The sequence below is a fragment of the Petromyzon marinus genome, chromosome 1 (assembly GCF_048934315.1).
Source record: "Petromyzon marinus isolate PM22_M1 ecotype Great Lakes invasive population chromosome 1, UKy_Petmar_22M1.pri1.0, whole genome shotgun sequence".
Classification (NCBI taxonomy): Eukaryota; Metazoa; Chordata; class Hyperoartia; order Petromyzontiformes; family Petromyzontidae; genus Petromyzon; species Petromyzon marinus.
The window spans coordinates 4,040,140-4,051,520 of NC_133667.1; the positions used below are offsets into that span (position 1 = coordinate 4,040,140).

General features: G+C 47.8%; 1 protein-coding gene across 1 annotated transcript in view; it reads left to right on the forward strand.

The window, feature by feature from the left end:
- Positions 1-10,782, forward strand: part of LOC116940191 (chondroitin sulfate proteoglycan 4-like) — a 64,210-nt gene extending 53,428 nt beyond the window's left edge. The window contains exons 7-10 of the mRNA XM_032949631.2: positions 2,289-2,420; positions 3,704-3,873; positions 5,647-5,830; positions 7,063-10,782. Coding sequence (XP_032805522.2) covers positions 2,289-2,420; positions 3,704-3,873; positions 5,647-5,830; positions 7,063-9,335 — 2,759 coding nt within the window. The 3' untranslated portion in view covers positions 9,336-10,782. The remainder of the gene's footprint in view (positions 1-2,288; positions 2,421-3,703; positions 3,874-5,646; positions 5,831-7,062) is intronic.
- The last annotated feature ends 599 nt before the right edge of the window (positions 10,783-11,381 follow it).

An 11,381-nucleotide genomic window follows, 5' to 3' on the forward strand; every position in this document is an offset into this window, starting at 1 on the left:
GTGGAAGTGAGTGATGTTGGTAGAGTGAGTGGTGGTGTGTAAGGTGGGTGTTTGTGTGTGGTGGTGAGTGGTGTGTAGGGTGGGTGTTTGTGTGTGGAAGTGAGTGATGTTGGTAGAGTGAGTGGTGGTGTGTAGGGTGGGTGTTTGTGTGTGGTGGTGAGTGGTGTGTGGGGTGGGTGTTTGTGTGTGGTGGTGAGTGGTGTGTAGGGTGGGTGTTTGTGTGTGGTGGTGAGTGGTGTGTAGGGTGGGTGTTTGTGTGTGGTGGTGAGTGGTGTGTAGGGTGGGTGTTTGTGTGTGTGGTGGTGAGTGGTGTGTAGGGTGGGTGTTTGTGTGTGGAGGCGAGTGGTGGTGAGTGGTGCGTGGAGGTGAGCGGTGGTGTGTAGAGTGAGAGTTGATGTGTGGTGTGTGGAGGGGAGTGATGGGGATGGAGTGAGTGGTGGTGTAGGGGGTAGCGGAGATTGCTGGGCTGCTGTATTGGGTGAGTGGTGATAAGGAGTCACTGGTGTGGTATTGAGGTGTGCGATGGTGTGGGGTATAGGGGGTGGATGTGGGGGATTGTTGGGGGCTGTTTGGGGAGTGGGGGCGGGGGGGGGGTATCCCAGGTAGCTGACACTCATGTCCACTGCTGATCCTGAGCAAGTGGTGGATATTCCACATTGCTATGGTAGGGGTAAGTCTGCTCAGGGCAACCAACATTGAATGCCCACAGTGGCACTCATTATACCCGAGCGGAATGATGGGCTGACTTCACCAGGGTTTTTAATTTTGCTCCTTCAATGGTAAGTCAAATACTCTAGATCTAAGCTTTCCCACCTGATGATGGACGCTTGTGTTGCGCCCGAAACGTCGTGATTTATTTTATTTTATACCTACGTGACTTTACCGACAAAAGCAACGAGTATAGATTCCTGCAGTCACGAAAGCTTCAAATCAAGATTGACTCTAGATCTACATTACTATGGTTGTTAACAAATGAGTAGTGTTATATTCATTGCCTTTGTTTATTCTACCAGATTAAGGTTTCACATTAACTAGCTATTTGCAATAGGCTTTCGCGACCAATATCATCCATGATAGATGTTTTTTTGGGTTAGATCGCGTAAATATTAAAATGTGTCGTTAAAACCCGCCACCACCCGACACAGCCTGATGATGATGATGATGATTGCTTGTGTTGCAGTCGAAACGTCGTGAGAATTTTATTGTTTTATATTTTTATTATTTTGTTTACCTTCTACGTGGCTTTGCCGAAAGAACCAAGAATATGAATTCCAGCAGTCACGAAAGCTTTAAATCAAAATATAGTAAGGGTTGTCACGTAAACAGAACGTGGCCAATTTGTCACTAGTACAGCACACCGGTGTGTTGGAGAGTAAATCCACAACATTTCCAAATTGTGACATTTCGCTGGTAATTGCATCCATTTGGCGTTTTGTTTACGTAACAAATCCCTTACTAATTGGCTGTGTCGGGTGGTGGAGGGTTACGACACATTTATACTTACGCAATATAACCCAAAAACCTTTTATGAATAATATTGGTCGCGAAAGCCTACGTGTTAAACTCTATTCAAGCCTTCAGCGCATGTTGACTGGACGTCTACAACTTTCTCCTAAATTTCTCCCTTACACACTTCAGATGAACCCAAATGCCACTGCCCATAACCTTTAAATGTGACCACATCATCCCAACACTGATCCCTCTACCTCAGTGCAATCCTTGAATAACTTCAGTCTTGGCCTGAGTGTCTCTCACAGTCCTCTGTGGCTTGCTCCCTTGCTACACCCCTCCTCTCCATGCACTCTCAACTTCAGCAACCAGTGTATTCTATTGAAGGAACCTTCAGTAAGCGGGAGATCTGTCTCCTTTGATGTATTCAGTGGATAGCTGTAAGGCTGAGTGGGCTAAGACGGCAGCACCATTGTGACCAAAGATCTTGAGCCCCAGGAATTCCACCAACAAAATATGATCTCGTATTCGGTGATCCTGAGGCAGTCTTCACTTATTCACTCATGACTGCACCCAATATTGCGAAGGTTAATTTCGTACAGTTCAGTCCTTGTCATAATATCCATTCGAGGTTTTAGTAAAGGGTTGTGGGCAGATCTGTAGGCGAGTCTTTTTTTTTACGGGGTGACGTCTGAATTTCATAAGATGTGTACCGGTAGCTGTTTGCCTACAGTAAGTGCTGCGCGTTAAGTGCACAGCTTGCACTCACATCCGGTCAATTTATTCGTGTAAAAAAAAAGAATTCACTCTCTTCGTCCGTGTGGAAATCTTCCGGACAGATTCGATGGAGGTGGAGTTTGCTTTCCACGTGTCGGATGGGCAGCACAGGAGCCCGACGGAGGTGTTCCTCATCACGGCGCAGCGCCTGCTCATCACGCTGCACGGAAGCCGTGTCCTGCAGCTCTACCCTGGTACCGTAAACCCGCTCCACCATCTCACCATTACAGCAGTGGCATTCTGCAGCATTCGGATATCGATGTGATGAAGCATTAAAAAAGGACTCGACACATTCGTCAGTAAGACTGCCTTAAAAAAATATAAATGTATATAATGAGCGACATTTCAGGCTCATTATATGTACTTTTTCAGGCAGCGTTATTGACAAATGTGTGACTTTACAAATGTGTGACTTTACCGAAAGAACCAAAGAAGATGAATCCTTGCAGTCACGAAAACTTTAAATCGAAATTTAAATGTGTTGAGGTTTTTTTTTACGTTGTTTCTGCGTGTGCATCGCTGCCAATGCAGTTTCACCAAATATCCAGAGTAGTGCAATGTGTGTGGAAATTACACCCCGTCACGCTTGTCCTCCATGTCGCGAGGTTGCACTCTCGATCTGGCGGTACTCCATCTCTCTCTCTGTTCTCATGCCCGTCACGTCATGTTTTACGGTTGTATTCCTGTGACGGTTGCAGTGAAATGTATTATAAATATGCAATAGTTTTAATCAGTCACGAATTATATTTCAGGATAAATTGGCATGAAATAAAACGTAACGCAAATGCAGGTCGCGTCCAAAATCCACGACGTCATGACGTAGAATATTACATGGCAACCGTGTCAAAAAATACCTTACGGCTAATAATGAAATGTGATCACGACATAGCTGTAATATCGGGATACAGCAGATGCCAATCTAATCTTGTATCATTTCAATAGCAGCCAGAAAAACAATTCCCGTGATTATATTTGTGGCTCTACAAGTAATACGCGAGTCAAGGCGTGATTATGGAATTGACGGTCAGCTCCCTTGTGAGGCAGAAGTTGTCTATCGCTGAATTTTCAAACATTGCCCCGCGGGGTGCATTCACATCACTGTGCATATTGTGTAAGCTGTATTTTGTGCAATAAGTACAGCGTGGTCTTTGATGTGCATTATTTGATGCATATTGTGGTGCATGCAGTGCAATGTATTGTCTGCGTAGCGTAGTGCAAGCCCTTCATTGTGGAGCGAGCACTAAGTAAATGGCATTACGACGTCTAATGTCGCGGAGTTTATTTTAGTTGTTTGTGGTTCGCGATGCAAGGTGTGTGTTGCGAGGCGTGTGCCATGCAATGCGTCGTGGAGCAGAGTGAGCTGCACGCGCTGTGGCCTGTGTGGCGGATCGTGCGCCCTGTATTATTGTGGCCTCTGGTGAGACACCATCCCCCGCGCCGTGCGTGGTCTGCACCGCACGCTGTCGCCCGTCCTCAGGTGCCGCGCGAACCATTGGCAGCCAGGAGCTACGAGCGTCGACAAGCGACGAGGACCCATTACGCCATCGCCGCGTATTGTACTCCGTCAGCCGGGGGCCTCGGATGGGAGCGCTCGTACGCACAGATGCCCCCCACAACAACCCCATCTACAACTTCACGCAGGATGAGGTGTGGTTTCATCACTGCTTTTGCCTATGCGGAGAGCACAGAATCCAACATGAATACAGCAGAATTCTCCTCCATGCAAGGAGGCGTGGAGGACGAAGATCGCGCAGGTCTCATTCGCGTGGTTGTCCGCAGATTTACGGGAAATCGTGGCCAAGGCGTGACTTTGCCACCAAGGCTCCACTTAGCCCTGAAAAGTTTTGCTCAGAGTAGTAACGATGTCGTTTTCCCGAAGCGAATTCCAGGAAAAAGGGCCACTTTCAAGACCTGCGAATAGGGTGAATTCCACGTATCCGCAAAGAAAAATGGCAGATGCTTGGCGAGTGAAATGTTGCATTGCTGTTGCGACGTGATGTAGCGGCAATGTAATTTTTACTTAAACTTTGGGCTTTCCGGTCACAACAAATTGACGGACCGTCACAGTACAGCCGCCAGATCCAAACAGCAAGAGGACAACACTAGCAAAGAGCGTTGCGTACGTGAATTAGTTTTGTCCGATTAGCCAAATAAGTGAGAACATCTGTCCTCCAATGAAAATACAAACTGCAAATGTGATTGACCCGATTTTAACAGACACACCCCGGATCATCACCGGTGTCTCTGTCCTCCACAAAATTAGCACAGGAAGAGACCGTAGACCTGCGATCCAAAATGCACTTCCTCGGAAGACCCCCAAAGCAAGATTCCCCGACCTGCACTAACACGTCCCCTAGCGAGGAGAAACGGCAGGGATCGGCCATCATTGTTTGTTGCCGTCTGGGCCGAGCGCTCCCCGTTGAGCTCCAGCTTACTGTGTACACGAATCGTGGGTCGATGCGTGGAGACATGGGCAGGCTGCGCTGGAGGTTGCTCAGTCTCCTCGAGTAGGCCCCCCTCGCTCCACCTGGACCGCACGAGAGGCACGGGGCTGCCGCATGCAGACGCCGGTTGAGCAGAGGGCCCTCCTCTCCACAACGCCAGCTGTGGAGAGATTATTCATCAGGGGAATAATTATCGGACGTGATGGATTTTCCTGTAGTGCGAAATGTAATCGGCAGAAAATCGTTCCAACCGGGTGATTTGTTACGCGTGTGATTACTGGGCGCAGTGAAGTGTGATCATTGCCCCCGGAACGGGCGAGAGACGCAAGCTCCGTTTGCGTGAACGAACCGGGCCGAAGTGAGAGAAATCCATCATCGTGGCATTCGCGCAAAATCGCCGTCTCCAGTTAGGGGATGTCCAGTGAGGGATCCGGTCTGTGCCACACAGATATTGGACCCATCCTGCAAAGAGCGGAGTGGGCAACGGGTCTCATGATGTCCGCATTTGTTCATTCTGAGGGAGTTCAAAAAGAGGCTTTTCAAAGAGACCACCGAGGCCACCGAGTGAAATTAAAATAAGAAGCTGCACTGAAGGGCCCTTTATTTAAATCAAGAAAGGGAACCTTTTCTCCACAGAGCAGAGCCTGTGTCATCTCAGAATGTTCATACAATAGCTGGGTGTATTGACACTAAGAGCACATTATACTGTTGCCTTCCCGAAGTTAAGTTAATTTAAAATTATTATTGTTACATTTGTGTAACCAGATGAACACGCAAGAGACCAGGATATTGAATGAAAAAAGGCTATACCTTTTCTGGAGTAAATGCAGGTGTTACGAGGCTCAATTTTCCAAATAGACACCGATTCTATATCAGGCATCATGTGTGCGTGAAGACACATGGGACCAAGATAGTCTCATTTGGAAGAGTGATGTGGAAACGGACCGTACGTCGTGGCCTGTGTTGATGCCCGCAGGTCGACTCGGGGCTGGTTGCCTACAAGCACGGGGGCTTTTCGGAGCCGCGCTGGGAAGCCGAGGATGACTTTGAGTTCACGGCGCTGTCACCCCCTGCACGGCCAGAGAAGCAGAACTTTCACTTTTCCATCTCCTACCGGCACACGGACTCTGAGCACCGCAGCAGGCTGCTCGCCAACACAGGTCTCCCCCCCTCCCCCCCCCATCACACCGCATCGCCCTCTGCCTGCTCAGGTCTTCCCGCCCACCCCCCCCTTCCTCGTCACACCGCATCGCCCTCTGCCTGCTCAGGACACACATCTCTCTTGTAAAACCGCTATCTTGGCTTATGACCAGATTTATCGGCATTCTATGGACAAATGGATGAAGTTAAATAGTAAAAGGTAGAGGTTTTCCACAAGTCGGTGTCCAAGCTGCATGGTTATATTAAGAATGCTGCATATGCTTAGTTCTTTCGGTAAAGTCACGTTGAAGGGAAACAATAAAATAATAAAATATATATAAAACAATGAAAATTCTCACGACGTCTCGACCATAACACAAACGGTCGTCTTCAGGTGTGTCGGTTTGCATAAATGTATTTATTTTTAAACGGTGTATTTATTTATTTATAAAAAAACGTTAGCGCCACGCGCAGCGATTTGGCAGTTTATTTAGAAGAACTAGTCCATCTATGTTCTGAAAAGAGGAGGGGGGAGACGAAAGACGAAATTTGCTGTGTTACGGACCCGTGTTCATACGTAAACAGTTTTATGGACCCATCTTTGTTTGTGGGTCGTATTTTTTACGCCAAATTTCTTGTCAAGGACCCTCCACCGCCTGACACGATTGCCACGTTTACAAAGACACTGTTCGCACGTGGCCAATGTATGGATCACATGCTGAGAAATACATCTCCGCACCGGTGGCTTCAGCCTTTTCATGACTGAATTTAACACGGAATTTGGGGGGGGTGGGAGTGGCTTTGGATAGATGAAGCTCGTAAAATAAAAATAATTATCCAATAATGAAATATTTATGTAACAAATTGGTATTACATGAAGCAACATTGCCCCCTACTGCGAAAGCTTGGCAGGACCCTCCTGAAAAGGAGTCTTCAGGCTCAGGTGAGGCTTCCCTGGGTAAACGAGCATGATAGTGATGATGCTGATATCCAGGCTGCAGCGCAGTGCACGGGTTTTGGGAGTTTCACCAATCTGCTTGAGCCAACGACCCTTTCATTCAAAGTGCTAGATTACAGCCATGTGCCATTGTGCCTGGAATCAACTTATTGTTATCACTTTGTCAAAATATTGACACTTCTTCAATCTGCAATAAATTTGGTTTAACTCTCTACCGTAAAAAAAAAGTAAGATATACAAATGATTACTTGTGTACGTAAACAATTGTAACGACGATTGCCTTCCCCTTTGTAGGAGCAAATGTGACGCAAGGAGGAAGCGTCACGATAGACAAGACGAACCTGGACGCATCAAATGTCCTGACCAAGTTTCCACCCGATGAGCGATTGGATTACGAGCTCACTTTCTACGTGACGCGCTTGCCGGAGTTTGGCCAGCTCTCCGTCGGCGCCAGAAACATCTCTCGAAGTCGACCGTCCTTTTCCCAGCTGGATGTTGAGAGGCGTGGTCTCCAGTACACGCAGGACACGCGCGCGCTGTTTGGAGACGAAGGAGCTGCAGCTCCATGGAATTTTAAACGGAAGGAACCCGGCGCCGTAGCCTTTAGAGGAACCACTCGCATTGCAGGTGACGGCACGGCAAACAAGGCAGGTTATTTACTTCGCACTAAAATGCACAAGGAGATGGAGCTGAAGTTTTGGACCGACAGCTTCAACTTCAGTGTGCGGTTGACACCACGTGATGACCAGGCAAAAGAATCTGAGGACATCAGTGTAATCGGGGGAGAGACCTTTATTATTAGCATTTTCCCATTGAACATTCACCCTCCCGTGTTCCAGATGCAGCAGCCCACTCTCCAGGTGGTGTTGGGACAAGCAACGTTTATTACATCGTCGCATCTGCTGACCACAGACAAAGACAACCAAGCGCAGGACCTCGTGTACACGCTGATCACTCCTCCCAACAATGGATGGCTGGCCTTTGCAGACAACGCCACTGCCTCCATCCAACAGTTTACTCAGGAGGACATCGACACCATGCAGCTTGTGTTCGTGCAGAGCGGCGGCTTGAGATCATCGGCTGGATTTGACGTGAGCATCAGTGATGGGAAGCACCCTCCGCTTAGCCAACGCATTGTGGTAGAAGTAGTTTTGCCGTCCATATCTCTCTCGAACAACACGAACATCACGATCCTTCAGGGTCAAACATCGGTAAACGTCACAAATGCAATGCTCGCTGCAGTTACAAACGTGAGAAATGTGGCACTGCGCTACCGCATTTCAAAACCGCCAACACACGGCATTTTAATGAAACGCGGAACATCCGTCGATACCTTTGAACAGGAAGACATCGATGAAATGCATCTGATGTACACCATGGTAGACTTAACGTCTCCTAATGATAGCTTTGTGTTTGAGGTTCATGCTCACAACGTGACCATTTCTGGACAGGCAGTGAACATCTTGGTCCATCCCTTGGTTAAGATCGGGCAAAGGCTGCAAATCAGTCCAGGCAGTGAGGTGCAGCTCGGACAGGATCACTTGGACTGCAGCACCCTTGCACTCTTGACTCAAAGTTCACCCACATTTCGCATTATTAAACACCCGCAGCATGGCCAGCTCCTGTGGAAAAACACGACGCTCAGAGCGCCTAGGGAAACGGACATCTCCCCGGTTACCCCGGGAGATCGGCGCGTGAGGTCGCGTACGGCCGGGACGAGGGTGAACAAACGCGCGGAGCAGGTCTCGACTTTCACGCAAGACGACCTGCATCGTGGGCGAGTTTTCCTGAAGGTGGCAGAGAGCAATGTCATCTTGATTGACAATATGACGGCGGACCACTTCGAGTACGAGCTTTCGGCACGAGGAGTGCAGCCTGCCGTCGGGCAATTTGTGTACGAGATTGTATTCCCGAGTCGCGATCCATTTTACGACGTGCCGACGGCGCGGATGTTTTTCCCTTTCAACGGTTCAAACCCGGCCGATGTTAATATAACACATTCAGTTGAAGGGTACATAATAAACGGAGTTGCAACAGAACAAGATCTAACCATGCCTACATTTAGTGTGGATTTAGAGAACCCAGCTCCAGGAACATTGAACGATTACTATGGGGTTTCAGAGAAGACTCTGTATTACATAATTCTTCCCACTTTAATTTTAATTGCCATGCTGGTCATCGTTATCAGCGTCATGATCACATACAAGAAGAAGAAAGCAAAGGGCCTGGGTCGGAGCTTCTCTTGCGGTTTCAAGGTGGGGAGGATGGAGCGCTCCCCGGCCGTGCCGTCGGTGACCGTGACCCCCCTAGACCCGGGGCCTGCCGAGATCTACCTCTACGAGCCGGTCCCTGACTCGTGCATCGACGACGCGGCACTCCGCGCGCACGGCCCGGAGGCGACGCAGGGTCCGGCGCCCCCGGGCGACGACGACGACGACGACTCGCCGGGGGACGGGGACACCGACGTCTCTGCCGCGCCATACGACTGGAGCCTCATGGACCCGGAGCTGCTGCAGCACTACCGCACGAGCAGTCCCGTGCTCAAGGAGAGCCAGTACTGGGTGTGAGAGACCGCACGTGGTTTCGCCCGCACGGAGCGACCGACATACGCTCGATGGCTCTTTATTGGGGGAACGCGCATGCAACCGTCTTGTTGACAAGTGCTTCGCCAGATGTGTGTGGCATACACCTGCGGTCCTAGCAACAAGGATTTGTGGTTGGTAGGTCGTGCTCATAACGTGTGCATGAAGTGTTCCCCTAGAACGGCTGTAAGATGGCCATAGAAGGCAACTTTGCAAAGTTTAAATGTTATTTTATGCGTGCATTTGCCAGTCTCGTTTCCTCGCACATGCAAGATTACTCAAAGGGATCACCCAAGCATTCCAAAATGAAAAAGAGTCTCCGACCGATATGAATTCATCTGACAGTTTAGATCACATCCACCGTGGCTACAACTGTAGTTGTGGAGTAACCCCCCTAGTGCACCGTAGATACGTGTTTTGTTACAAACATAATTTGGGTCATTTTAAGAATGCTCATTTAAGACTAATGACAATAATGTTTGGAAATTGAAATCAAACGCAAGTAGAAAATATTGCAAAGAAAGGTGAACTTGATCAAATTCTAAAAACAAGCGGAGATTGTGTGATGTTTGGTGGGTTGGGGAGCGGTAGTGTAGCGGTGAGCGCGCTGCGCTACGAGCCTGGCGACCCGTGTTCGATTCCCCGCTCACGGCCAACACCAGTGACGATTATTTGAAGCGGTCCTGGGCCTCCCCTAGGTCGACTCGGCCTCAAATTAGTACCTGGTGCGGTGTGTAAACATCGCCGCTAGGGAGACAAAGGCGGCCGGGCGTGGTGCTGGCCACCCACCCCCTCGTGTGCCGTGCCGGCCTTCATAGGCGCTCGCTGACAGCACTTGCCCCAACAGTCTGTTACAGGCTATACGGGGGATCTTTGTCTTTGTTTGGTGCGTACAAACGAGGCGTGTTGGGAGTGGAGCAGTGTCAAGGGGGAAGGATCGCCACGCCGTGCAACGCACAGGAAACACCCCACATTTGAGATATAGGTTTTTTGTAATGATTGTATAAACTTAAACACTTACAACAGTGTCATTGTGCGCCTCGTTGCCTTTAAAGTTATTGTAATAAAAGGTTTCTGAATATTTTCCTCCAGTTTAAATCAGATTTTTTTAAGAAGCCGTTTTATATTAAAATGGCAACTGAATGTATAGGTACAGTGCAATGTTATGAATTGCATTTTAACTCTTATTCAGGACTGTTCTATTTTTGTTACGTAATGGTACATATTTATGGAATGTATTGAACATTAAATGCTAACAGTTTACGAGATATAAATATAACGATTTGGTACGAATTTCAAAATGTTTTACATGCTCGTTTTTGAATTCCACTTTTTGCTTTGAACATGCATTATATTAAATTAATCCTTACCACCTTGTTCATTTATTGTGGAATTTTCCCAACATTTCCAATAAAAAGTACAATATATTCAATTACATGTTTCCTATTGTGTGTGATTGTATGTCTGAGTAAGAGTACATTCACGATAACAATGGCGCACCACACCATCTGCCAGATCCTGCAGCTGCTGCATAGGAGACCAGGTGACCTCCCAAGATCTGCCGTCACAGTTTCAGTTTTCAGTTTCATTTATTTGGTATAGCCCTGTGAGCCATTCAGCTCTTGAATCGGGTGCAACCACAACAAACAAAAAACAAAAACATGAACAAGAAAACATCTTAAAGTTAATTTTAATTAAAGCTTTCGTGACTGCAGGGATTCATATTATTGGTTCTTTCGGTAAAGTCACGTAGATAGATAGATGGACTCGTCCATCTGAATAACTGCCAAATCGCTCTCCTTTCTGTAGTTTTCACACCTGATGATGATTGCTTGTGTTGCAGTCAAAACGTCGTGAGAATTTTATTGTTTTATATTATTTATTGTTTCCCTTCTACGTGACTTTACCGAAAGAATCAAGAATATATATCTTAAAGTGACTGCGCAAACAGAACAATCCAGGAAAAAACTGCAAAGTCTTCCAGAAAAAAGCACCGTACACCAACGCTGTGTGCAAAAATCCCAGTGGGAT